This window comes from Eriocheir sinensis, chromosome 32 (assembly GCF_024679095.1).
Source record: "Eriocheir sinensis breed Jianghai 21 chromosome 32, ASM2467909v1, whole genome shotgun sequence".
NCBI classification, from domain to species: domain Eukaryota; kingdom Metazoa; phylum Arthropoda; class Malacostraca; order Decapoda; family Varunidae; genus Eriocheir; species Eriocheir sinensis.
Window position 1 is genome coordinate 17698481 of NC_066540.1, and position 27596 is coordinate 17726076.

The 27596-nt window shown below is 46.6% G+C and overlaps 2 protein-coding genes across 8 annotated transcripts in view; one reads left to right on the top strand and one right to left on the bottom strand.

The window, feature by feature from the left end:
* Positions 1–19297, top strand: part of LOC127006378 (large neutral amino acids transporter small subunit 1-like) — a 27714-nt gene extending 8417 nt beyond the window's left edge. For all 7 annotated transcript variants that reach the window (XM_050876299.1, XM_050876302.1, XM_050876297.1 and 4 more), the window contains 8 exons: positions 702–970; positions 8233–8358; positions 10223–10367; positions 13726–13849; positions 14836–15036; positions 15910–16141; positions 16448–16540; positions 16997–19297. In XM_050876299.1, coding sequence (XP_050732256.1) covers positions 702–970; positions 8233–8358; positions 10223–10367; positions 13726–13849; positions 14836–15036; positions 15910–16141; positions 16448–16540; positions 16997–17085 — 1279 coding nt within the window. In that variant the 3' untranslated portion in view covers positions 17086–19297. The remainder of the gene's footprint in view (positions 1–701; positions 971–8232; positions 8359–10222; positions 10368–13725; positions 13850–14835; positions 15037–15909; positions 16142–16447; positions 16541–16996) is intronic.
* The window catches only part of LOC127006377 (DNA-directed RNA polymerase III subunit RPC1-like), a 19395-nt gene continuing 9971 nt past the window's right edge, over positions 18173–27596 (bottom strand). Inside the window, exons 13-21 of the mRNA XM_050876296.1 lie at positions 26808–27116; positions 25978–26206; positions 25303–25551; positions 24706–25028; positions 23552–23822; positions 22574–22738; positions 21836–21993; positions 21278–21446; positions 18173–20565 (exon numbers count right to left, since the gene is read on the bottom strand). Of these exons, the coding sequence (XP_050732253.1) occupies positions 20341–20565; positions 21278–21446; positions 21836–21993; positions 22574–22738; positions 23552–23822; positions 24706–25028; positions 25303–25551; positions 25978–26206; positions 26808–27116 (2098 nt within the window). The 3' untranslated portion in view covers positions 18173–20340. The remainder of the gene's footprint in view (positions 20566–21277; positions 21447–21835; positions 21994–22573; positions 22739–23551; positions 23823–24705; positions 25029–25302; positions 25552–25977; positions 26207–26807; positions 27117–27596) is intronic.

The window sequence follows — 27596 nt, forward strand, 5'->3', positions numbered from 1 at the left end:
CACATTTTAATCTCCCTTTGCTTCTCCCCACATTATAATCTCCCTTTCTCCCCTCTCCCCACATTTCTAATCTACTTCTCTACGTTTTAAATCTTCCTTTCTTCTCCCTACATTTTAATCTCCCTTTGCTTCTCCCCACATTATAATCTCCCTTTCTCCCCACATTTCTAATCTACTTCTCTACGTTTTAAATCTTCCTTTCTTCTCCCTACATTTTAATCTCCCTTTGCTTCTCCCCACATTATAATCTCCCTTTCTCCCCACATTTCTAATCTACTTCTCTACGTTTTAAATCTTCCTTTCTTCTCCCTACATTTTAATCTCCCTTTGCTTCTCCCCACATTATAATCTCCCTTTCTCCCCTCTCCCCACATTTCTAATCCACTTCTCTACGTTTTTAATCTCCCTTTCTCCTCCCCACATTTTAATCTCCCTTTCTTTTCCCCAGATTTTAATCTCCCCATCTTCTCCTCACATTTCTAATCCATTTCTCTACGTTTCTAATCTCCCTTTCTCCTCCCCACATTATAATCTCCCTTTCTCCCCACATTTTAATCTCCCTTCCTCCCCACTTTTCTACCCTCCCCGAACTCTCCACTTTCTTAAATCTCCCTTCCTTCTCCTCACACTTCTAATCTACTTCTCTACGTTTTTAAGCTCCCGTTCTCCCCACATTGCAATCTCCCTTTCTTCCCTCACAGTGAGTTGGGCACCATGCTTCCCTCTGCGGGCGGTGAGTACAGCTATATCCTCAAAGCCTTCGGGGGCCTTCCTGCCTTTCTCACGCTATGGGTCAACGTGGTAATCATACGCCCCGCTACCCAGGCCGTTGTGGCGCTGACCTTCGCGGAGTACGCCGTGGCTATGGTGCTACCCGCGCAAACCACCGGACCCCACTTCGATGCCCCCGATGAATGCCCCGCTGCCGTTCATGACATCCCCGTGGTTCTACTTGCTGCCCTGGCCCTGTGTGAGTACCTGGGGTGTTCTGGGGTGAGGATGTTGGTACTTGGTTGATTTTGGGGATGACAGGGTGAGTTGGGGTGAAAAGTGGGGTGTGTATGTGTGTTGGGGTGAAGATTAGGGTGTTGATATTTAAAGTGGGGTGTCTTGGGGTGAGAATTTGGGGTGTATATGTGTGTTGGGGTGAAGATTGGGGTGTTGATATTTAAAGTGGGGTGTCTTGGGGTGAGAATTTGGGGTGTATATGTGTGTTGGGGTGAAGATTGGGGTGTTGATATTTAAAGTGGGGTGTCTTGGGGTGTGAATTTGGGGTGTAAGATTGTGCTGCGGTGTGGGTTTAGGAAGAGGAGGAGGAGGAGGAGGAGGAGGAAGAGGAGCAAGAAAGAGGGTGAGGAAAAATTAAGAGGAAAAGGAGGAGAAGGAGGAGGAGGAGGAACAAAGAAGAGAAGAGGAGAAGGAAGAAGAGGAGGAAGAAGAGGAAGAATGCGGAGGAGGAGGAAGAGGAGGAGGACACAAAGAAAGGGAGGGAAGGGTGTATATGTGTGTGTGTGTGTGTGTGTGTGTGTGTGTGTGTGTGTGTGAGAGAGAGAGAGAGAGAGAGAGAGAGAGAGAGAGAGAGAGAGAGAGAGAGAGAGAGAGAGAGAGAGAGAGAGAGAGAGAGAGAGAGAGAGAGAGAGAGAGAGAGAGAGAGAGAGAGAGAGAGAGAGAGAGAGAGAGAGAGAGAGAGAGAGAGAGAGAGAGAGAGAGAGAGAGAGAGAGAGTTGGTGGGTGGAAAGAATTTATATGAGGGATTGTCTGGAGAGAGAGAGAGAGAGAGAGAGAGAGAGAGAGAGAGAGAGAGAGAGAGAGAGAGAGAGAGAGAGAGAGAGAGAGAGAGAGAGAGAGAGAGAGAGAGAGAGAGAGAGATTTTGTGTGTTTTTTTAATTTTAATTTTATTTGTTAAACTCACACACACACACACACACACACACACACACACACACACACACACACACACACACTTGAACAAATATTTAAAATGTCAAATATTAATTCTTTTCACACACTTGGGAAATTATATTAAAATTCTCTCTCTCTCTCTCTCTCTCTCTCTCTCTCTCTCTCTCTCTCTCTCTCACCGCAAGTCATGTTTTCGAATTTCCAAAAAGAAGAGAAGAAAAAGGAAGATGAAACAGGAGAAGAGGAGGAGGAGGAGGAAGGGGAGGAGGAGGAGGAGGAGGAGGAGGAGGAGGAGGAGGAGGAGAAGACTACAAAAAGATTATGTTTTCTTCCATAAATATTCTCTCTCTCTCTCTCTCTTGGTCTCTCTCTTTGGTCATACTAGAGAGAGAGAGAGAGAGAGAGAGAGAGAGAGAGAGAGAGAGAGAGAGAGAGAGAGAGAGAGAGAGAGAGAGAGGTCAGGTCAGGTTACCCCCCAGACATGACCTTGTCGAGAAAGGGGTGAGAGGAAGAGGAGGAGGAGGAGGAGGAGGAGGAGATAAAATAACGTGGAGAGGGGGAGGAAAGAATGAGGAAGAGAAGAGTGGGAGGAGGAGGAGGAGGAGGAGGAGGAGGAGGAGGAGGAAGCATGGAAGCACGAACTAGCAGGCTGCATACACTAACACACACACACACACACACACACACACACACACACACACACACACACACACACACACACACACACACACACACACACACACACACACACACACACACCATAACTTACAACCTTACTGTCTGTTTTAGTGAATTAGAACGTAAACGAAGCACAGCGAAGTACCGTTCTCTTCATGTGACGTTCCCTGGTCTCGTTCATGAGCCTGGTGATAGTTTGACAAGGCTTTGGTAGAAGTTGTGTTGGTAGTATTTCCATGGGTAGTGTTGTGAGCCTGGTGATAGTTTGACAAGGGTTTAGTAGAGGTTGTGTTGTTAGTATTTCCATGGGTAGTGTTTTGAGCCTGGTGATAGTTTGACAAGGGTTTAGTAGAGGTTGTTGTGTTAGTATTTCCATGGGTAGTGTTTTGAGCCTGGTGGTAGTTTGACAAGGGTTTAGTAGAGGTTGTTGTGTTAGTATTTCCATGGGTAGTGTTTTGAGCCTGGTGGTAGTTTGACAAGGGTTTAGTAGAGGTTGTTGTGTTAGTATTTCCATGGGTAGTGTTTTGAGCCTGGTGGTAGTTTGACAAGGGTTTAGTAGAGGTTGTTGTGTTAGTATTTCCATGGGTAGTGTTTTGAGCCTGGTGATAGTTTGACAAGGGTTTAGTAGAGGTTGTTGTGTTAGTATTTCCATGGGTAGTGTTTTGAGCCTGGTGGTAGTTTGACAAGGCTTTGGTAGAGGTTGTTGTGTTAGTATTTCCATGGGTAGTGTTATGAGCCTGGTGATAGTTTGACAAGGCTTTAGTAGAGGTTGTGTTGGTAGTATTTCCATGGGTAGTGTTATGAGCCTGGTGGTAGTTTGACAAGGCTTTGGTAGAGGTTGTTGTGTTAGTATTTCCATGGGTAGTGTTTTGAGCCTGGTGATAGTTTGACAAGGCTTTGGTAGAGGTTGTTGTGTTAGTATTTCCATGGGTAGTGTTTTGAGCCTGGTGATAGTTTGACAAGGCTTTGGTAGAGGTTGTTGTGTTAGTATTTCCATGGGTAGTGTTATGAGCCTGGTGATAGTTTGACAAGGCTTTGGTAGAGGTTGTGTTGGTAGTATTTCCATGGGTAGTGTTATGAGCCCAGTGATAGTTTGACAAGGCTTTGGTAGAGGTTGTGTTGGTAGTATTTCCATGGGTAGTGTTATGAGCCTGGTGATAGTTTGACAAGGCTTTAGTTCAGGTTGTGTTGGTAGTATTTCCATGGGTAGTGTTATGAGCCTGGTGATAGTTTGACAAGGCTTTAGTAGAGGTTGTGTTGGTAGTATTTCCATGGGTAGTGTTATGAGCCTGGTGATAGTTTGACAAGGCTTGAGTAGAGGTTATGTTGGTAGTATTTGCATGGGTAGTGTTATGAGCCCAGTGATAGTTTGACAAGGCTTTAGTAGAGGTTGTGTTGGTAGTATTTCCATGGGTAGTGTTATGAGCCTGGTGAAAGTTTGACAAGGCTTTGGTAGAGGTTGTGTTGGTAGTATTTCCATGGGTAGTGTTATGAGCCCAGTGATAGTTTGACAAGGCTTCTGCTGCGCTATATACTTGAAAACCACACATGAGATCTCCACTTATCTCCGTTTTGACCTTGGGAAAAGTGGTTGTGAATGCCCAAAGCTTCCGAGAACACTTGCTTAAGAATTAGAAGGGATGAGTAAAGAGTGAATATTCTGGTTAACTCTTGCATAAGGGGGTTGGACAGCACAGGGGTGAAAGAGTGAAGATGCTGGTTATCTCTTGCATTATGGAGTTGGACAGCACAGGGATGAAAAAGTGAAGATGCTCGTTAACTCTTGCATCAGGGAATGGGACAGCACAGGGATGAAAGAGTGAAGATGCTGGTTATCTCTTGCATTATGGAGTTGGACAGCACAGGGATGAAAGAGTGAAAATGCTGGTTAACTCTTGCATTAGGGAGTGGGACAGTGTAGGGATGAAAGAGTGAAGATGCTGGTTATCTCTTGCATTATGGAGTTGGACAGCACAGGGATGAAAAAGTGAAGATGCTCGTTAACTCTTGCATCAGGGAATGGGACAGCACAGAGATGAAAGAGTGAAGATGCTGGTTAACTCGTGCATCAGGGGGTTGGGCAGAACAGGGATGAAAGAGTGAAGATGCTCGTTAACTCTTGCATCAGGGAATGGGACAGCACAGAGATGAAAGAGTGAAGATGCTGGTTATCTCTTGCATTATGGAGTTGGACAGTACAGGGATGAAAGAGTGAAGATGCTCGTTAACTCTTGCATCAGGGAATGGGACAGCACAGAGATGAAAGAGTGAAGATGCTGGTTAACTCGTGCATTAAGGAGCGGGACAGCACAGGGATGAAAGAGTGAAGATGCTGGGTAACTCGTGCATTAAGGAGCGGGACAGCACAGGGATGAAAGAGTGAAAATGCTGGTTAACTCTTGCATTAGGGAGTGGGACAGTATAGGGATGAAAGAGTGAAGATGCTTGTCAACTCTTGCATTAGGGAGTGGGACAGTATAGGGATGAAAGAGTGAGAAATAGGACAGTATAGAGATGAGAGATTGAAGATGCTGGTGTGACACGAAATATATGAGAGATCGGAAATACTGGTTAACTCTTGCATCATGGAGTGGGACAGTATAGGGATGAAAGAGTGAAAATGCTGGTTAACTCTTGCATCATGGATTGGGACAGCATCACTTACCCCCCTCCCCTTCCTCCCTTTCACACCTGCCCAGCTTAACTTAATCAGCATCTTACCTCCGCGGAGAGAGATAAGGCTTGGCGGAAGTGACTCAGCTTATCAGTACTGGGAAGGAATGTGATAGCGGGGAGTTCTCATACCTTTTCATCTCCCTCCTCCTCCTACTCCTCCTCCTCCTCCTCCTCCTCCTCCTCTTCCTCCTCCTCTTCCTCCTCCTCCATTCTTCTCCTGTTCTTCATCTCTCTCCTCTTCCTTCTCCTATTTCTAATCTACCTTTTCTTCCTCTCTCTCTGTCTACCTTCTTCCTCTTCTCCTCCTCTTCCTCTTCCTCTTCTTTTCTTCCTCTTCTTCTCTTCTCCTCGTGTCCTTCTTCCTAAAATACTTTCCTCGTCTTCCTCTTCCTCCTTTATCTTCTCTTCCCTCCTCCTTTCCATCATAGAGGAGGAAGAGGAAGAGGAGGAGGAGAGGTTGAGTCGCTTGAGTTCTTCTTCATATGAAAAGAGGAAGAAGAGGAAGAATAGAATGCGGAAGGAAGAAGAGAGGAAGAGGAAGAGGAGGAGGAGGAGGAGGAGGAAGAAGAAGAGAAGCCATATTGTCTCTATCTCTCTCTCTCTCTCTCTCTCTCTTAGGTAAATTTGGTCCCTTAAATATACTTACTTAAGAGGAGGAGGAGGAGGAGGAGGAAGAAGAGGAAGAGGAGGAGGAGGAGGGTACAGAAAGAAGCCATACTCTTCCTCCCCTTATTCCTCTTCCTCCTCCTCCTCCTCCTCCTCCTCCTATTACTCCTCCTCCTCCTCCTTTTCTAAATAGAGGATCGAAGTCTATAAATGGATGAAGGGCGCTAATAAAAGGGATGTCAATAGGATTTTGGTTGTAAAAGAACCAGGTAGGACACGTAACAATAGGAGGACACGTAGGAATGGGAGGACACGTAGGAATAGGCAGGATACGTAATGTTGTAAGTTGGACAAATTCAGATTCAACAAAGACATGGGCAAGAATTGGCTCACTAATAGAGTGGTGGGTGAGTGGAACAGGCCTGGCAGTCATGTGGTGAGTGAGTGCCAATACTAACAGAGTGGTGGATGGGTGGAACAGGCCTGGCAGTCATGTTGTGGGTGCCAATACCATAGATGCATTCAAGAGGAGGTAGGATAAGGTCATGGATAGTGAGGTAAGGTGGGGTTAGGATTACAGGAGCTGCCTTGGATAGACCTACCGACCTCTTGCAGAGTCCTTACGTTCTTATGTTCTTATGTTCGAAGTCTTACGCTCCCTACTTCCTATGCCTTCCTTCCTTCCTTCCTTTCTGCTCCTCCTCTTCCCTCCTCCTCCTCCTCCTCCTCAAAATGGCTTCCACTAACTTTAACTCCTCAAAGGGGAAGTTATCAGCAGCAGCAGTAGTAGTAGTAGTAGTAGTAGTAGTAGTAGAAGTAGTAGTAGTAGTAGTAGTAGTAGTAGTAGTAGTAGTAGTAGTAGTAGTAGTAGTAGTAGTAGTAGTAGTAGTAGTAGTAGTAGTAGGAGGAGGAGGAGGAGGAGAGACTGACTGGGCTCCCATTTCGCTTAACAGGATTAGAGAGAGAGAGAGAGAGAGAGAGAGAGAGAGAGAGAGAGAGAGAGAGAGAGAGAGAGAGAGAGAGAGAGAGAGAGAGAGAGAGAGAGAGAGAGAGAGAGAGAGAGAGAGAGAGAGAGAGAGAGAGAGAGAGAGAGAGAGAGAGAGAGAGAGGATAAAGGAAGCAAGAAATAGAGAAAATAAAGATAATATGAGATAAAAGAGAGAGAAAGAGATAGAAGGAATTAAAACGGATTTCCATGGGACGAAAATAGAGATAGAGAGAGAGAGAGAGAGAGAGAGAGAGAGAGAGAGAGAGAGAGAGAGAGAGAGAGAGAGATCTTATATACAAGAATTTTAACTCAAAAGATTATCGACTCTCTAAATCTATCTATCTAACAATATTTATTTTTCTATCAATCAATTTCTAACTATATCTATTTATCTACCAACTAATCTATCGTGTCTATAACAGTATTTAGCTAACAATATTCTTTTGCCTACAATTTAATATCTATAACAGAATCTATCAGTCTACAACTCCTTATATCAATAACTACGTATCTATTTAACTTTCTCTTCCAATCTCTAACTATCTATCTCCGTGTCTATATCAATCTATCTATCTATCTATCTAACTGCTTCTTTCTCCCTCTTAAGAAGAATAAGTCGCCAGGTCCTGACGAGATATGTCCGCGAGTATTAACAGGTCTGCTCATGGCCGTCAACTGTCTTAGCTTAGAACTGACCAGGCTTCCTCTATCCTAACCCTCCTCATTCTTTCATATATATCGATCTGTGTATCTATATCTAACGATCTATCTAGCTAACTATCTTACTCTCTTTTACGCTATATAAATAACTTCTATTTCAACATAAACATTCATCTATGACTTTCCTTTCACTAACGCTCTCATTCTTAATCATCAATCGTCTCTTAAGTCCCTCTCTCTGTCCTTATAAGTAACTCTTAATCAATAACTAACACTCACACACTCCTTCTCTCTCCCATCTCTCTCTATCTCTCTCCCTATCTGTATCTTCTAAGGTAAACATCCATCTATGACCCTAACACTCTCTCTCTTATCAATTTCCTCTGTAACTCCCTCATAACTATCATGTCTCAAACACTCCTTCTCTCTCCCATCTCTCTCTATCTCTCTCCCTATCTGTATCTTCTAAGGTAAACATCCATCTATGACTTTCTAACACTCTCTCTTATCAATGGTCTCTATAACTCCCTTTCCTTATAACTATCAATGTCTCAAATACTCCTCTCTCCTGTCTCTCTCTCTCTCTCTCTCTTCTTATCTGTATATTCCAAGGTAAACATACATCAATTTCTCTTTCTCTCTCTATAACGTTCTCATTCTTATCAATAGCCTCTGTAACTCCCTCTTTGTCTCATATACTTCTCTCTCTCTCTCCCTGACAGGTCTACTCACGGCCGTCAACTGTCTGAGTGTGCAGCTGACCATGCGGATTCAGACTGTGTTCACGGCGGCCAAGCTCCTCGCCCTGGCCACCATCATCGCGGCCGGCGCCCTACACCTAGCCGCCGGTGAGTGCTTGTGTGTGTGTGTGTGTGTGTTTGGGGGGAGGGGAGGTGGAGAGAGAGGGAGGGGGAGGAGGGGAAAGAATGTATGTTTAACAGAAAGGGAGAGAGAGAGAGAGAGAGAGAGAGAGAGAGAGAGAGAGAGAGAGAGAGAGAGAGAGAGAGAGAGAGAGAGAGAGAGAGAGAGAGAGAGAGAGAGAGAGAGAGAGAGAGAGAGAGAGAGAGAGAGAGAGAGAGAGAGAGAGAGAGAGAGAGAGAGAGAGAGAGAGAGAGAGAGAGAGAGAGATAATGCCCTGACTTCTCTCTCTCTCGACGAAGACAAAGTGACCAGCGACTCTTGTTAGCGAGGAGGAGGAGGAGGAGGAGGAAGAAGAAGAAGAAGAAGAGGAGGAGGAGGAGGAGGAGGAATGCTTGTTTACTAGTTTTTGTTATTTTCTTTCTTTTTCTTTTTTTTCTTTCTTTATTTTCTTGATAAATTTTCTTTAATTTCGATTCCTTTTTCTCTTCCTTTCTTTCTTTCTTTTCTTTCCTTCTTCTTTTCTTTCCCTTCCTCCTCCTCCTCCTCCTCCTCCTCCTCCTCCTCCTCCTCTCTTTAATTATTGGATTGGAGTGTCACGACCTTCTCTCTCTCTCTCTCTCTCTGACCCTTTGATGAATGGACTAACTTCTACTTTGAGAGAGAGAGAGAGAGAGAGAGAGAGAGAGAGAGAGAGAGAGAGAGAGAGAGAGAGAGAGAGAGAGAGAGAGAGAGAGAGAGAGAGAGAGAGAGAGAGAGAGAGAGAGAGAGAGAGAGAGAGAGAGAGAGAGGCGCAGGCGATAAAGACAATATTGGTGTTCATGATAATAATAATAATAATAATAATAATAATAATAATAATAATAATAATAATAATAATAATAAATAATAGGAAGAAGAAGGAGGAGGAGGAGGAGGAGGAGGAGGATAAAAGGAAAAAGTGTGTGTGTGTGTGTGTGTGCGTGTGTGTGTGTGTGTGTGTGTGTGTGTGTGTGTACTTTTCTTATCTCCTATGTACGCAGAAAGTGTGTGTGTGTGTGTGTGTGTCTTTTAAAATCACATAAAGAAAGACTAATGGAGAGATAATGGAGAGAGAGAGAGAGAGAGAGAGAGAGAGAGAGAGAGAATAAGCATCATTACTGAATGCGACGTTCCTCTCTCTCTCTCTCTCTCATCCATCACTCTCCCTCCCCTCCCTTTCTCTCTCTCTCTATCTTTCCTCCTCTCGTATAATGGAGGAGGAAAAGGGCCTCCTCCTTCTCCTCCTCCTCCTCTTCCTCCTCCTCTTCCTCCTCCTCCTTCTCCTCTTCCTCCTCCTCTTCCTCCTCCTCTTCCTCTTATTCTTCTTTGTCTTTATTTTTTTCTTTGAGATTTGAAGGGTTGAAAAATCTGTTCTCTCTCTCTCTCTAATTGCTTTACTAACGACTTCGTCACTTTTATTGAGCGATTTTCTCTCATTTTAAAGTTAATTCTCTCTCTCTGTGTGTGTGTGTGTGTGTGTGTGTGTGTGTGTGTGTGTGTGTGTGTGTGTGTGTGTGTGTGTGTGTGTGTGTGTGTGTGTGTGTGTGTGTTTGTTAAATGTTATGCGCAGAATATTTCACACACACACACACACACACACACACACACACACACACACACACACACACACACACACACACACACACACACACACACATTTTTTTCCTCCTTCCCTTTCCTTCCCCTCCCCTCCCCTCCTCTTCCTTTCTCTCCCCTCCCTTACCTCCCCTTCCCTTTCATTTCATCCTCCCTCTTCTTCCCTATCTTCTCCCTCCCTCCTTTCCCCCACTCCCCCATCACTTAACACATTCTCCCCCCTTCCCCCTCCCCCAGGTAACACTCAGACCCTGTACCAGCACGCGTTCCAGGGGGGCGTGTCCATGGAGGGGGTCCCGCTGGCCTTCTACTCCGGTCTCTTCGCCTACGGGGGCTGGAATTACCTCAACTTTGTCACCGAGGAGCTCAAGAACCCGTACAGGTGAGGGGGTGATTGAGGTGTTTGGGGTTAATGAAGGGTTGCGTGAGGTTGAGTATGGGGCTAGGTGAGGTTGATTGTGGGGTTAGGTGAGGTTGATTATGGGGTTAGATGAGGTTAGGTTAAGTAAGGGTTTTAAAGGGTTAGATAAAGTTAATTAAGGTTAGATGAGATTGATTATGGGTAAGAGGTTAGATAAGGTTAATTATGGGGTTAGATGCGGTTAGGTTAAGTAAGGGTTTTAAAGGGTTAGGTAAAGTTAATTAAGGTTAGATGAGATTGATTATGGGTAAGAGGTTAGGTGAGGTTGATTATGGGGTTAGATGAGGTTAGGTTAAGTAAGGGTTTTAAAGGGTTAGATAAAGTTAATTAAGGTTAGATGAGATTGATTATGGGTAAGAGGTTAGATAAGGTTAATTATGGGGTTAGATGAGGTTAGGTTAAGTAAGGGTTTTAAAGGGTTAGATAAAGTTAATTAAGGTTAGATGAGATTGATTATGGGTTTATATGAGGTTTGTTAAGGTACAGTACAGGTGAGGTTAAGTAAGGTCAGGTGAGGGTTAGGGACAGGGTGAGCTTAATTAGTGACAAGTTGAGGTTAATTAAAGTGCCGTACAGGTGTGAGTGGTTCTAATGTAGTATAATAATAATAATAATAATAATAATAATAATAATAATAATAATAATAAATGCGATCAGACTTCACCCTTTCCCAGTGATAATAATGAGATTTTTCCTATCAATTAGCAGTGAGAGAGAGAGAGAGAGAGAGAGAGAGAGAGAGAGAGAGAGAGAGAGAGAGAGAGAGAGAGAGAGAGAGAGAGAGAGAGAGAGAGAGAGAGAGAGAGAGAAACAAATGACAATCTGTAAATGGGGCGAACTGAGGCGGAAGGTGAGAGACAGACAGAGAGAGAGAGAGAGAGAGAGAGAGAGAGAGAGAGAGAGAGAGAGATGCATATTCTCTCTCTCTCTCTCTTGATTTGTTTCTTAAAAGGTACATGATTGCATTTTGGTATTAGAGAGAGAGAGAGAGAGAGAGAGAGAGAGAGAGAGAGAGAGAGAGAGAGAGAGAGAGAGAGAGAGAAAACGAAAGAATAATACCTCCATACTCTCTCTCTCTCTCCCCTCTTAACTAACGCCCCCTCTCTCTCGCCCCCTCAAACCCTCTCAGCCAATCACAGCACGCCTACGCCTCCTTCTGCTTCCTCATTGGCTGCTGGCTGATGACGTCACTCACTCTTGCCATTCGTAGGTCCAATAATTTTTTTCCTAACGTCATTCAATGGTTATCTATTTTCCGCCTTTCTTTTTTTTTTTTCCTCTTCCTTGTATTACTTATATCTGGAAGAGGTTGTTTGTTTGTTTTTATTCATAGACGTTGTGACCTATTTATCTGACCTCCTTGACCTTTGACCCCCCCTCTTAAAAATAATGATACTAGGCTATGTCGCTTTCGGTTAATTCATTGTTGTTTTTCTTTTCATTAGAGAAGTTAATTTTTCTTCTCTTACTGATAGAATTTATAGATTGAGAAACTATTTATTTATTTTTATTTTATTGGTATTGTTTTTTTTATTCATCATTATCTTCATAGTATTGTTTTTATATTGATAGACGCTGTGAACTGTTTATCTGACCTCCTGACCTCTCTCTCTCTAATAAAAGAAAAGTCCGCTACTCGCTACTCCTACAAAAAAGACTCAAAAGAGGTGGCCGAAAGAGAGGTCAATCTATCCTTTCTATCGTCAATGTTCATTTTTATATACGCGTGTCGCTGGTCAAAGGTTCAGTGTGCCAAGCTCCGAATCCCTGGGTCAAGGTTCGAATCCCAGCCCGGGTAGTTGGCGTTCGTGCAGCTCTCCCACACCCAGCCTCTCTCTCTCTCTCTCCTCACCCCCTTCCGTCACCCCTCCCCCCTCTCTCTCCCCTTCCTCCTCCCCCATTCATCACCCCTCTCTCCCCAACCTTAATATTTTTCTCCCCATTATCGCCCCTCTCCCCTTCCCCTTCCTTTCCCCTCATCACCCCTTCACCCCACCCCCCTTATCACCCCTTCCACCTATATATATCATCCCATAACTCTAGTCTATCACCCCTTCATTCTTCTCCCCCTTCCCACCCCTCTCCTCCTCTTCTCCCCTCACCCCTCCCATCTATATATATCACCCCATTGAACATGCCTACAGTCACCCCTTCTCTCCTCCCCTTCACCCCGCCCTTCCTCCCTTTCCTTTCCCCTTCCCTCTCCTCCACCCCCCCTTTCTCTCTCTCCCTTATTTCATCTCTTCTCCCCCCCCTTCACCCCCTTCTTCACCCCATCACCCCTATCTTCATTACGTCAAAGAGCTTTACTATATAATGCCTAAGGGAATTGTTTTAAAAGACCCATTTCTCGATTATACCGAGAGAGAGAGAGAGAGAGAGAGAGAGAGAGAGAGAGAGAGAGAGAGAGAGAGAGAGAGAGAGAGAGAGAATGTTAGGAAGAAAGGGAATGGAAGAGAAGGGAAGGAAAGAAGGAAAAAGAAGAATAGATAGAAAGGAAATAGGAGGAGGAGGAGGAGGAGGAGAAGAAAACACAAAGGCAACAATATAGGAAGGAAGATACGAGTCATAATATAATACAATGTTGATGCTGATGCTGACGATGATGAACGACGAGGGAGCTGCTGGTGTTGTGTTTGCGCCTTTTTTACGGGGTCACAAAAGAGGAGACCAGTTTGTTAAGGAAAGGGTCACATCTCTGTTATTAGGGGCTGGCTTTGTACTGATGATGATGATGGCCCCAGGGGAAGAAAGGAAGAGAGAGAGGGGGGAGGGTGAGAGTGAGAGGAAGAGAGAGAGGGGGAGGGGGAGAGAGAGAGAGAGAGAGGGGGAGGGGGGTTTGGGTACGTTTTATTATTATTATTATTATTATTATTATTATTATTATTATTATTATTATTATTATTATTATTGTTATTATTATTATTGCTACTACTACTACTACTACTACTACTACTACTACTACTACTACCCCCCATAACTTAACCCCGTCCTTTCTCCACAAACCTCAACCTCACCCCCCCTAAAGCCCCCATATCACCTCCCATATACCCCAAACCCCAACAACAACCCCCAATTTTAACTCCCCCGTACTCATCTCAACCCCAACCAACCTCCCCTATCTTCTCCCCACTAACTCCCCCGTATCATCTCCCCAGTAACCCCCAAACCCCCATAACCTCAACCACCCCCAACCTCATCTCTGTACCCCCAAAAAACTCTCTCCAAACCAATTTCGCCCCCTCACCTTCTTCGTCCTATACCCCACTTACCCCCCCCCCCCACTAACCCCCATATCTCCCCCTGTGTCTCCCCCCAGGAACCTCCCCCGGGCCATCAGCATCGCGCTCCCCCTGGTGACCTGTGTGTACGTGCTGGCTAATGTGTCCTACCTCGCTGTTCTCACCCCCGCGCAGGTCCTCGCCTCCCCCGCCGTGGCCGTGGTGAGTGGGGGGGAGAGGAGGAGGGGTGAAGAGGAAGGAGAGGTTGAAGAGGAGGGGTGAAGAGAAGAGGAAGAAGGAGAGGGTGGAAGAGGGGTGGAACAGGAGGGGAGAGGGATGAAGGGAAGGGGAAGGAGAGGGGTGGAAGAAGAGGGGATTGGGGTGGGAGGGGGTAAGAGGAGAGGAAGGAAAGGTGGAAGAGGAAGAGGAGGAGGAGGAGGAGAGGTGTAGAGGAGGTGGAGGGGTGGAAGAAGGGATTTTTTTGGGGGAGGGGTGAAGAGAAGAGGAGGAAGGGGTGGAAGAGGAGGAAATTGGGGTGATGGGAGATTGGGGGAGACAGGACTGAATAGAGCGGGTGATAGGAGGGATATTGAAAGGGTTTAAAACTGAGGGTTGTGGGTTGGATGATATGGGGGGCAGAGAGGTGGGGGGTTGAAGGAAAGGGGGGAAAGAAGGAATTTAGGGAAGGGGGGAATTATGGTAGTGGGGTGAAGGGGTGATAGGGGTTTAGATATGGGGAGGGTGATTGAAGGGGGGGTCGAGAGAGGGGGTGATACTGATGATGGGAAGAGGGAATGGAGGGGAAGGGGTGTGAGAGGGGTTTTGAAATGGAGGGGGGGGTGGGGGGCTGGGGGGAAGAAGAGAGTTGAAAGGAGGGGGGGAGAGGGGAGGAGCAGAGGTGAGAGGCATGAAATAGGATTATAAATGGGGGGTTAGTGTGTGTGTGTGTGTGTGTGTGTGTGTGTGTGTGTGTGTGTGTGTGTGTGTGTGTGTCTCTCTCTCTCTCTAATTGGATATAGATGATGTTGCTTTAATCCAATTGTCTGGTTCTTGATCCTCTCTCTCTCTCTCTCTCTCTCTGTCTGTCTCTGCTCTCTATCTGTCTATATATATGCAATCATCTATGTAAATACACACACACACACACACACACACACACACACCCTTTCTTCCTTGGTCACCCCTCTCTCTCTCTCCCCCTCCTCCAGTCCTTCGGCCGCGAGGTTCTTGGCCCTCTACAATATTGGGTTCCAGTGTTCGTGGCGCTGTCCACCTTCGGGTCCCTCAACGGCATCCTCTTCACTTCTGGGCGGCTCTTCCTGGCGGGGGCGCGCGAGGGACACCTGCCCCCCGCCCTCGCCTTCATTCACCTTAGGGCCAAGACGCCGGTGCCCGCTCTCCTGCTCACGGTAATGGAGGTGGAGGGAGGGGAGGAGGGAGTGCAAACCCGCTGTTATGTAAATCTGGCTGGCTAGGACCGTAGATTTTCACCGCCTCGCCGCCCTAGTCAACGCATCGTCCCATTCATACCTCGCTATATCTTGTAAGGAGTGGAAGGTTAATGGAATTCTAGTGGAAATCTTACTAAATAGTTTCTGTTAATGTGACTACCAGTGTTTGTTATGGCAGAAGATTAACCCAGACTTGTTAATGGTTGGAACAGACTAAGGGAAGGGAAGGGAAGGGAAATGATTGAGAGGGAAGGAAGGGAAGGGGATTAGAAGGGGAAGGGAAAGGTGGAGAGGTAAAGGAAGGGAGGGGAAGTGATTTATGGAGAAGGAAGGTAAGGGAAGGAATGTTGAGGGAGGAAAGGAAGGAAAGGAAACAGAAGGAAAGAGAGGAAGGGATTAAAGGGAAAGGGAAGGGGGGAGAGGGAGAGGAAGGGGTGGAGATGGAAGGAAAGGAAGGGGTGATGGGAAGGGGATGGAAGGGATGTGAGAAGGATAGATTAGTTATTTGAAAGATTTTTATTCCACATATATGAAAAAGTGCTCTCTCTCTCTCCCTCTCTCTCTCTCTCTCTCTCTCTCTTACTACTGACATCTCTTTCTTCAACCCTCTTTCTCTCATCTCTCTCTCTCTCCCTCTCTTTTATTTCCCTCCCTCTCTACTCCCTTCCTTCCTCCACCGCTCTTTCTCTTCCTCTCCCTCTCCCTTCCTACTCCCTCTCTCTCTCTCTACTCACATTTTCCCCTTTCCCTCCCTCTCTTTATCTTATCTCTCCCTCCCTCTCCTCCCTCTCCCACCCCTCTAATATCCCTCTCTCTCCCTCCCTCCCACAGTGTTTCCTCTCCCTCCTGATGCTCCGCGCCGACATCTTTTTCCTCATCAACTCCCTGTCCTTCGCGCTGTGGTTGACCATCGGCGGGGCGGTGGCGGCGCTCCTGTGGCTGAGACGCACACACCCACACCTCCATAGGCCTATCAAGGTGCACACGGCCCTCCCCACGCTGGTGTTGATAGGCTGCGTGTACCTGGTGGTGGTGCCGGTGGTGCGGGAACCCTCGAGTACTGGTAGGTGGTAATGTGGTTGTTTGTGGTTGTGGTAAGGGTGGAGTGGGGATGTATGGGGTGTGGTATTAGTAGTTATATATTAGTTTTTTCTTGCAAATGTTAACTAAATTTAAACATATTATTTTTATTATTATTATTATTTGGCATCTGTGTGTGTGTGTGTGTACCTATCTCTGTGTGAACCAATATTGACGAACATATGTCTGTGTGTGTAACTATCTTTGTATGTGTACCTACGTCCATGTGTGTGTGTGTGCCAATGTTCGTGCGTGCCCAATATCAACGCACAAGTGTGTGTAATTTCAGGTGTGGGTGTGCTAATGACGCTCTCAGGTGTTCCCGTGTACCTGGTGGGTGTGATGTGGCGGGGGAAGCCGGCGTGGGTGACGGAGCTGCTGGGTGAGTGATGGGTGAAGGGGGTAGTAGTAGTAGTAGTAGTGGTAGTAGTAGTAGTAGTAGTAGTAGTAGTAGTAGTAGTAGTAGTAGTAGTAGTATGAAGAGAAGAAGAGAGAGATGAAGAAAAATATAGAAGAGGAGGAAAGAGGAGCAGGAAAGAAGAAAAAAGGAGGAGGAAGAAGATAGGAGAGATGAAGAAAGGGAAGAAGGAAGAGGAAAGAAAGGAGGAGGAAGGAGAATAGAGTTAGTAGGAGGAGAAGAGAAAGATGGGAGGAGAGAAAGGAGAAGGAGAAAGAGGGGGAAAAGGAGGAGGAGGAGGAGGGAAGATAGAAAAGATGGAGAGAAGTAGAAGGAGGAGGAGATAGTAGTAGAAGTAATAGTAGTAGTAGTAACTCTTAATGTTCTAAAGATATCAAACTAACAAACACTCTCTCTCTCTCTCTCTCTCTCTCTCTACAGATTCCTCCACCCATTTCCTGCAGAAGATCCTGATGGTGGTGGAGCCGGAGGTGGCGCCCCCCTCCCCCGCCACCCCCACCCCCCTCTGAATGCCTAGGGGGGGGGGGGGGAGAGAGAGAGAGAGAGAGAGAGAGAGAGAGAGAGAGAGAATGAATGAATAATAGAAAGAAAGAAAGAAAAAGAAAAAGAAAAAGAAAGAAAGAAAGAAAGGATTGAGTGAATGTTAAGTGTGTGTGTGTGTGTGTGTGTGTGTGTGTGTGTGTGTGTGTGTGTTACCCATTGATGAAACACATACACATATATATAAAAAAAGGTATTTATACATAATTTTAAAAAAAATCATGCAACTCAAATTAATTATATATGCAAGATTATAATTAGTTGCAGTAGTAGTAGTAGTAGTAGTAGTAGTAATAGTAATAGTAGTAGTAGAAGTAGTAATAGTAGTAGAAATAGTAGTAAAACATTAACAATTGTGTATATCTGATGAGGCCTTGAACTACAAACAGAATCACAAATAACAATAATAATAATAATAATAATAATAATAATAATAATAGGAAGATCTGACCACACCATATTTAAAGGGACAATTATTATTATTTTTATTATTATTATTATTATTATATCAAAATTAACGTATAGAATCTCCCATAAGTATTTTCTCCCCTCATAAGAATGGATTTATATATTTTTCTTTCTCTATTAAAGGGAAATGATGTTGATGTTTGTAGAGGAGAAGGAAGAACAAGAGGAGGAGGAGGAGGAGTTTAAAATGTTTGTTATATGTAAAGGAAGAGAAGGAAGAGGAAGGAAGAAGAGGAGGAGGAGGAGCTTAAAATGTTTGTTATGGAGGAAGAGAAGGAAGAAGGGAGAGGGAGGAAGGGTTTTTAAATGTGTGAGTTTAAGAGGAGGAGGAGGAGGAAGAAGAAGAAGAAGAAGAAGAGTTTAAAATGTTTGTGAAAGAATTTGTTGCTAAAGGAATTTGATGTTGTAAGGAATTGAAGATTTCCCCCAAAACTTAAATTCTCAGCTGTTTATTTATTTACTTTTTATATTTATTATTATTTCTATTATTTCATTCATTATTTCTTGTATTTTATTTATTAATGTATTTATCACTGTATTTTATTTTAACCTCGACTTGGAATTTTGTTTTTAAGAGATTATAATGAGTGTGTGTGTGTGTGTGTGTGTGTGTGTGTGTGTGTGTGTGTGTGTGTGTGTGTGTGTACTGAATATGTATACATGTGCCTGCTCGACTTACATACATACAGGCGTGTGCATCTGTTTGTATTTGTGTGCGTAAAAATAGTTCATGTATGTGTGTGTGCGCGTGTGTGGTCACTTATATATTACCCATGTGTACGTATGTGTGTCCTTACATATTAATACCCACGTGTGTGTGTGTGTGTGTGTACATATACCATATCATGACTGTGTGTGTGTGTGTGCGCATATATACATATCCTGTGTGTGTCTATGTAGTCTTATGTACGCGCAGCAGTATTATTCCTATCCATGAACGTATAGTGTGTGTGTGTGTGTGTGTGTGTTTCTGTGCGTATATACATATTCTGTGTGTGTGTGTGTGTCTATGTACGCACAGCAGTATTATTCCCTCTCCATGAACGTATAGTGTGTGTGTGTGTGTGTGTGTGTGTGTGTGTGTGTTGTTCTGCATTTAAAATAACGATTGCAGATAAACACCAAAATATTATGCTCACACACGCACACACGCACACACACACGTCACCGATCAAAATGTTTATGTATTGTGTTTGTTGAAGATGGAGGAGGAGGAGGAGGAGAAGCTTCAAGTGTTTGTTAAATGTATAGGAGGAGAAGGAAGAAGAGGAGGAAAAAGGGTTTTTAAATGTGTGTTTAGGAGGAGGAAGGAGGAAAATGTTTTGTTAAATAATAGGGTTGAGAATAATGTTTAGAAATAATTATGCTAAACCGAGGAGGAGGAGGATAAGAAGGAGGAAAAAGAAAAAGAAGAAGCAAAACAATGAAGAAAGAACCAGGAAGAAGGAAAACAAGTGCAAGAAGAAAACAAAGAAGAAGAATTAGTCACAAGAAGAAGAAGAAGAAGAAGGCAACTAAGAATATTATTATTATTATTGCAACCTTCCCTTCTACACCTGGTGAGTTACTTAATAACCTAACTTACCTGTACATCAAGGTAGGAGGGTTAAAAACAGTGTAATATTCCATCCAGTATTTTATTATTATTATTATTATTATTATCAGAATGTTGATGTTTGTAAAGTTGTCAGCTAATAAAATCATCTCTGTGCATATGTGTGTTTGTTTGTGCTCTCTCTCTCTCTCTCTCTCTCTCTCTCTCTCTCTCTCACAGGCCCCACAGTCTGTCGCCCCCACAGTCTGCTTACAACCCCCACAGACACATGCCCCCCCAGACACACACATAGGACTTAAGGAACCCCACCCCTTAGCCTTGGGAGGAAGTTCGTAAGGGGAGAAGAGAGAGAGAGAGATGGGGAGAGCAGTAGGAAGTGGAGAGTGGAAGATGATTAAAAGGGAGAAGAAATTTAGAGAAGAAAGGAAAGAAGGTAGGAGGAGCTGGATGTGGAAGGTGGAGGAGTTTATCAGTGGAAGGGAGTGGATGAAAGGGAGGGAAGGAGGGGTGAAGAGCTAAGGGAGAAGCTATCACCCTTAGTTTTGGGGAGAGGGGGAAGAGGAGGAGGGAGAATGAAGGTCCAGGGAGAGAAGGGAGAGTATGTGGGAAGGCAAGAAATGAGAGGAGGAGGAGGACAGGGTGGAAGAAGAGGGGAGATGGAGGAAGAAAATGTGGATTGTTTGAAGAAAAATGGAAGGGTGGAAGGAAGACAGGAGGAGGAGGAAGAGAGGAAGAAAAGATGAAGGGAGAAGGAAGGGAAGGGAAGGAAAGGGATGGAAAGGCAAAGGAAGGGAAGGGGAGAAAAGGAAAGGAATTGGAAGGAAACAGAATGGAAGGAAGGGGAAGGGAAGGGAAGGAAAGGGAATGGATGGGAAGGAAAGGGAATGGACAGGAAGGGAAGGGAAGGAAAGGAAATGGAAGGGAAGGGCAGATTCTCTCTCTCTCTCTCTCTCTCTCTCTCTCTCTCTCTCTCTCACAACATGTAATAATAATAACAATAATAATTACAATATCAATAACTCTAGCCATAAAAAATTCTTATATATAATCACAAAAAATCTCTCTCTCTCTCTCTCTCTCTCTCTCTCTCTCTCTCTCTCTCTCTCTCTCTCTCTTCAAATCTTCACACAAAACCAACCTCATCACACACACTCTCTCTCTCTCTCTCTCCCTCACCCCTTCACCCTCCCCCTCCCCCCCCTCAGGACCAGGCAGTGAGGGAGAGTGGCACATGCAGGTTGGGGTGGTCGAAGATGAGGGGGCGCGGGGCGGGGCGGGGGCGGCGTGGGTGGCTGTGGACGAGCTTGAAGACCCCGGTGCCAATGTTGATAGGCTTGCCCATGATGATAGAGTCACTCACACCCTTGATGGGGTTGCTCTGGCCGTGGTACGCAGCGTCGAACAGGTGGTCAGCGGTCTTCTCAAACTGTGGGAGGAGGAGGAGAAGGGTTACAGGAGGAGGAGGAGGAGGAGGAGAGGTTCACAGAGAGAGGAGAAAGTGGAGAGTTTGTAAAGAAATAAGAAAAGGAGGAGGTAGAGGATTCGAACTGAGAGAGGAAAAGGAGGTGAAAGGAGGAGGAGGAGGAGGAAAAGGAGAGGTTTGACAGATAGAAAAAAAGAGGAGGAGAAAGAGAAGTTTGACAGACAGATGAATGCAATGAGGAAAAGATTTATGAGAGAAAGAAAGGCAAAAGAGAAGTTTGACAGAGATAGATGAATGAAGAAAGGGAATGGAAGGGAAGGGAAGAGAAATATGATTGAAATAGAAAAGGTGGAGAAAGAACATGAAGAGGAGAAAAGATTTAAGAGAGAAAGAAGAAAGAAAGGATAAAGAGAGACAGAAGGAGAAGTTTGACAGAGATAGATGAATGAAGAAAGGGAAGGGAAGGGAAGGGATGGGAATGAAAGGAAAGGGAAGGGAAAGGAATGAAAGGAAAGGGAAGGGATGGGAATGAAAGGAAAGGGAAGGGAAGGGAAAGGAAAGGAAGGAAAGGGAAGGGATGGGAATGAAAGGAAAGGGAAGGGAATGGAAGGGAAGAGAAATATGATTGAAAGAGAAAAGGAGGAGAAAGAACATGAACAGGAGAAACAATTTGAGAGAAAGGAAAAAGAGAGAAAGAAAAACAACAGTCACCCACCGAGGCCAGCATGAGCACGGACTCCTTCATCTTGGCCAGGCCGTGCCGTGTGATGCCCAGCACTTGGCCGCGGCACGTCATAAGGTCCGCCAACAGCATCACGTGGCGTCGGTCAACACTTAGGCCGTGCGTCTCCATGGTGACCGTGATCTCCTTGATGATGGTGGCCCTGGGGGGAAGGAGGGGTGGTTAGGGGGAGTGGGGAGGAATGGAAGGGGTGGTTGGAGAAGGTTAGGAGGGCAGGGGTAGGGTAGTAGGGGGTTGGGGGAAGAAGAGGAGGAAGGGAGAGGAATTAGTGGGGAGTGGGGAAGGGAAGGGAAGGAAGGGGGGGATTTAGGGAGTGAAGGGGGGTTGTGTGTGTGTGTGTGTGTGTGTGTGTGTGTATTTATCTCTCTATATAACTCTCTCTCCTATCTATCTTAATCTATATATGTGTGTGTGTGTTTCTATCTCTCTCTATATAAAAATCTGTCTAACCACCTACCTATCTATCTATCTATCTATCAATCTGTATATGTGTGTGTGTGTGCGTGTCCCCCCCTAACGAGCCCCTCTCACCTGGCCGCCTCAATGCCCAGGCAGGTGAAGACTTCGTAGGTGTTGTTGGAGGTGCAGCGCGTCCCGTCCACCCCATAGGTCGCCATCACCTCGCGCAGGTTGTCGCCCTCCACCAGCAGCTCATACTTGCCCTTGACGCCACCCACGCCAGACTCGATCTGTGAAGGGGGGTGAGAGGGGGAGGTGTTAGAGGGGATGGAGGGGTAAGAGGAGGGAGGAGGAGATGGAGTGGGAGATTGAGTGATGGGAGAAAAAGGAAGAGAAGGAATTGAAAGGTGGGAGGAGGAGGAGGAGAAGGAGAGAGAGGAAGGAAGAAGAGTAGGAAAGAGAAGGAAAAGAGGAGGTACGGAGAGGTGAAAGGAGGAGGAGGAGGAGGTAGAAGAAGAAAAGGAAGAGGAAGAGGAGGAGGAGGAAGGAAAAGGAGGAGGAGGAGGAGGAAGAAGAGAAAGCAGATGAAGAAAAAGAAAAAAAGGGAAGGTATTTTACATGAAGAAAGATGGAGGAGGAGGAGGAAGAGGAGGGAAGAAGGAAGAGGAGGAGGAAGAAGAGAAAGGAGTTGAAGAAAAAGAAGACAACCAAACACACACACACACACACACACACACATTCAACCAAAAATACACTCAACCAAACACACACACACACATTCAACCAAAAACACACACTCAACCAAACACAAACACACACACACAAACCCACATTCAACCAGACACACCCCTCCCTTCCTCCCTTCCCCACCTGGTTGATGACGGCACGGCTGACGGATGGCAGGCCCTTAATGATGACTTTGAGGAGGTGCTGTTTGAGGTACTGAAGGTGGTGGTACATGACAGAGCTCTTGGTGCTGCCGGGCCGGATGGTGATGATGGTGTCCGAGACCACGCCCACGTCACCCTCCTTCACCTGGGGGGGGGGGGAGGCGGATGAGTGAATGAGAGGGTGTGATTGTGAGGTTGAGAAAGAGGGTGAGGGAGGGATAGGGGAAGAAAAGGGGTGAGGAAGTGGGGGAAGGCAGATGAGTGAATGGATGAGTGAGTGGATGAGGGTGTGATTGTGAGGTTGAGAAAGAGGGTGAGGGATGGATAAGGGAATAAAGGGGTGGGTGAGGGTGCGGATGAGGGGGGGGAGGGAGGGAGAAGGTGGATGACAGGGTGGGTGGGTACAAGAGAGGTTGAGGGGGTGATGAAGAAGGTGGATGAAAGGTTAAGAGAGTGGAGTATAGGGTGGATGAGTGTGGAGGAAAGGGTGTGTGGGTGGAGGAGAGGGTGGATGAAAATCTATGAGGGTGTATGAGAGGGTGAATGAAAGCATATGTGGGTGGATGAGATGGTGGATGAAAGTGTATGTGGGGTGGATGATTGGTATATGGGGTGGAAGAAAAGGTGAGGGTGGATGAAAGGGTATGAGGGTGAAAGAGAGTGTGGATGAAAGGGTATATGGGTGGATGAGAGGGTGGATGAAAGGGTATATGGGTGGATGAGAGGGTGGATGAAAGTGAATGTGGGGTGGAAGAGAGGGTGAGGATGAGAGGGTGTGGAGTGGAGAGGGTGTGGGGTGGATGAAAGGATGAAAGTGGATGAGGGTGGAAGAGAGGGTGCATGAGAGAGTATGAGGGTGGATTAGAGGGTGGGTAAGAGGATGTGGATCAAAGGATATGCATGTGGGTGAGATAGTGGATGAGGGTGGATGAGGGTAAAGGAGTGATCCACCACCCACCTTAAGTTTGGACGTACAGATGGAGTACTTGATAGAATACGCATCAACCTCCAACTTAAGCAGCCTGATCCGATCGACAGCCAACTTGAGCAGGAGGAAACAGTCATCATGCAGGAACACCTCCTCCACATACTCGCACACCTCCCCCAGCAGAGTCTTCTCAATGCGCCCCTTCACCTGCCGCGCTGCCTCAGGGTCCGTCTCCACTTTCAGCTTGGCCGTGATGATTGGGGTGGAGATTGAGTGTGACGCGTTGATGATCTCCAGGATGCTGCGATGGGGGGATGATTGGAGGGGTGTTAGTGTGGTGTGGGGGGTATAGGAAGGGGTGTTGGTAGTGTAGAGGGGTATAGGGAGGGGTGTTGGTAGTGTAGGGGTTATAGGAAGGGGTTTTAGGGCTGTAGGAGATGTGTGTGTGTGTGGGTTTTAAGGGGTGAGTGTGTGTGAGGGTGTGTGTACAGGGACTTGTGTGTGTGTGTGTGTGTGTGTGTGTGTATAGGGGTTTGTGGAAGGGTTAGAGGTGGAATGGGATGTGAGTGATAGGTTGGAGGGTGCGCAAGGGTGTATCAAAGAGGTGTAGCCGGAACTTAGAGATCAGACTTACGCGGAGAGACTCAATAGCATGGGGCTCACAACCCTGGAGAGAAGAAGAGAAAGAGGAGACCTGATAGCAGTGTACAGGGTGGCGAGCGGAGTGGAGCATTTGGACAGAGAGGACCTGTGTGTGTGGAGCGAGAGAAACGAGAGGACATGGAAAGAAGTTGAGGGCGACCACGTGGAGGCGAGATGTGAAAAAGTTTATCTTCCCAAACAGGAGCATTGAGCTGTGGAATAGACTGGAGGAGGAGGTGGTCTGTGCAAGAAACATTCATGATTTTAACCTGGTAGCAGCAGGGATCATGTTTCTTAACGGTCCCCCCAAGCGAGAAAAATGAGAAAAAATCACCCCTCACACAAACCATTTCATAACATATATCAAAGCATTTGTTATCAGATTATGTATCAGCTATTTTTTGGGGTTTAAATCATGGCAGAAATTTGGCCCGTCGCTGCTGCTGGGTTAAGGAAACGTTGGATAAGGGCGGATATGGAGACAGGACAGCGCGGGTATAGCTCTCTTCCCATATGTCACAACCAGGTAAATACACACTCACCGTGGTACCCCCAGAGTAATATTCATGGCCGCCACGCCAGCAAAATGGAAAGTCTTGAGGGTCATCTGTGTGCCAGGCTCCCCGATGCTCTGGGCACACAACGCTCCCACCGCCGTGCCGGGCTCAACCACGGCGGCCTGGTAGCGGTCCAGGCAGGTGTTGAGGAAGTCGATTAGCTGCGTGAAGGTCAGCCGCTCCACGTGTTTCTCCACCGGGCGGCTTGGGGTGGTGGCGGCTGCTGGGGTGGTGGTGGTGGCGGTGGTGGAGGGGGATGTACTTGTGGTGGTGGTGGTGGTGGTGGCGGGGCGGAGTTTGGAGCGGATCTTGTGTGGGAGGGGAGAGAGTTTGGTTAGGTTAGGTGGTGGTGGTTGTAGTAGTAGTAGTAGTAGTAGTAGTAGTAGTAGTAGTAGAAGTTTAGTTTCTTAATTCTTTTCTCTCTTTCTCTTCCTAACTTCTATTTTACTTCTTCTCATTTTTCAATTTTCTATTTGGTATCTTTCTTTCTTGTATCTCCACTTCTATTTCTCCCCCCAACACACACACACCCCTACACACCCCTTACACCCTCATCCACCCCCTCCCCTCCCACACACCCACCTTGTCCACGCGCTTTGAGAACTTTTCCATGAACGCTTTGAGCTCTTCACGGAACTCCCCGGACAACTCTCGGAACGCGTCCTCGGCCAGGTATTTCGTCGCCAGCTGCATGATCTCCACGCCGGCCAGGGGGTCCTCCTCGCTCGACGGGTTCTTAGCTCGCACATGGTCAAGCACGCGCTCAAAGTCGATGGGTCCGTTCGTGCCTTCCAGCTCCGAGGGGTCCAGCCCGTCACCGCCGTATTTGAACTGTGGATGGCAGGAAAGGTTTGGGGTTGGTTGGTGGTTGTGGTTTGGTGGAGAGGTGGATGTGTGGGGTGGTGGTGCGAGGTTGGGTTGGTGTGGCTGAGTGAGGATGTGTGAGGTTGGGTAAGATTGGGTTAAGTTAGGTTAGGATTGGGTTGGGTGAGAAGGGGAGGGCGAGGAGTAAGAGGAGGAGGAGGAAGAGGAGGAGGAGGAGGAGGAGGAGAAGAAGAAAGAGAAGACGGAGGAGGAGGAGAAGTAAGAGGAGGAGGAAGAAGAGGTTATCAAAAAGACTTCCTCTCTCTCTCTCTCTCACACTTCTTCCTTCCTTCCTTCCTTCCATTCTTCTACTCTTCCTATACACACACACACACACACTAACACACCCTCTGACACCCTCCCCACCACACCCCATACCAGCCCATCTCTCACCTGTATAATATCCTGCGTCGAGTTCCGCACCGTCATGTCGTAGGCCACATAGAGGTCCTCGAGGCTCTTGACCAAACGGCGCTGCATGTAGCCAGTCTCGGAGGTCTTGACGGCAGTGTCCACCAGCCCCTCGCGACCTGCCATGGTGTGGAAGATGAACTCCGTCGGGGTCATGCCACTGAAGAAGCTATTACTGACGAAGCCCTTGGCCGCGGGGATCTTGGAGTGCCTGGGGAATGAGTGGGGGGGAGTGAGTGAGGGCATAAGTGTGGCTGTGGGTGAGGGAAGAGTTTAATGGCCTAGGGATGAGAGGGACAAGGATGTAGGGAAGGTTATGGTGTTCAAAGAGCTTTTATGGTTTAGCTCCAGCGTGTGTTTCCTGGTTCAGTGTGCTGCCAAACCCAAGGCAACAATTACTGGACAGGAGCTTTGGTGCACAAGACAACCTTTGCCCCTCAGTACCCACGAATCACTCTCCTTACATAAGAACTCTGTACAAGGTTTGCGGATTTGTTGCTATAGTATGGCTGGTGGCCTTTGTGTCAAACAGGCTTGCTTGAATTTAGAGCTATTTTGTTAGAGGAGGTAGGTCTGGCTCCTGCAATGGTGGGTAGCTCATGGGTGCAAACACAGGCCCCCAAACCTGTCCTCGGCCTAACAAGCAGTAATGAAAACAGACAAGGATCTACATAAAGCAAGGGAAATCATAACACACACACACACACACCTCTTTCCTTTCCTCCTCTTTCAATACAAATACACACACACACACACACTTCTCCACACACTCCCACACACCTCCTCCTCCTCCTCCCACACTCCACACCCACCTCTCATAATGCGGCAAGGCTCTGTCCTCGAAACCATTGGGGACGCGCTTCCCGCCAATGGCCTGTTGACCGACACATGCGATCATCTGCGAGATATTGATGAACGACCCCTTGGAGCCCGAGATGGCCATGATGAGCGCTGCGTTGGTCTTGTGAAGCTCCATGACGCACGCCTTGCCCGCCTTGTCTCGGATGGTGCTGAGTTCCTTGAGGATGAGCTGCTCTAGGGTCTCCTCGGCAGTGCACCCCGGCTGGCAGTGTAGGGTGCCCTCGCGGAGCTGGGAGATGAACTCGTCGCATTTCCCGTACCTATGAAAAGGGTGATGGGGTGAGTTTTGGGGTGGGTTGGGGTGAAAATGGGGTTGTTTTTTGGGGGGCAAAGTTTAGGGATTCTGGGCAGTTTGGAGAGAGGTTAGGATCGAGGGGTGATCGGGTAAGTTTTCAGGGATTGGGGTGAAAATGGGGTTGTTTTGGGGGGGCAAAGTTTAGGGGTTTTGGGCAGTTTGGAGAGAGGTTAGGATCGAGGGGTGATGGGGTGAGTTTTAGGGGGTTGGGGTGAGAAAATGAGGTTGTTTTTGGGGGGCAAAGTTTAGGGATTCTGGGCAGTTCAGTGAGGGGTTAGGATAGAGGGGTGATGGGGTGAGTTTTAGGGGGTTGGGGTGAAAAAACACACACACACACACACACACACACACACACACACACACACATCCTTACACCCCCACACACTCATTTCACTCCCTCAAATTCCTCTCCAAACACACACACACACACACACACACACCCCTC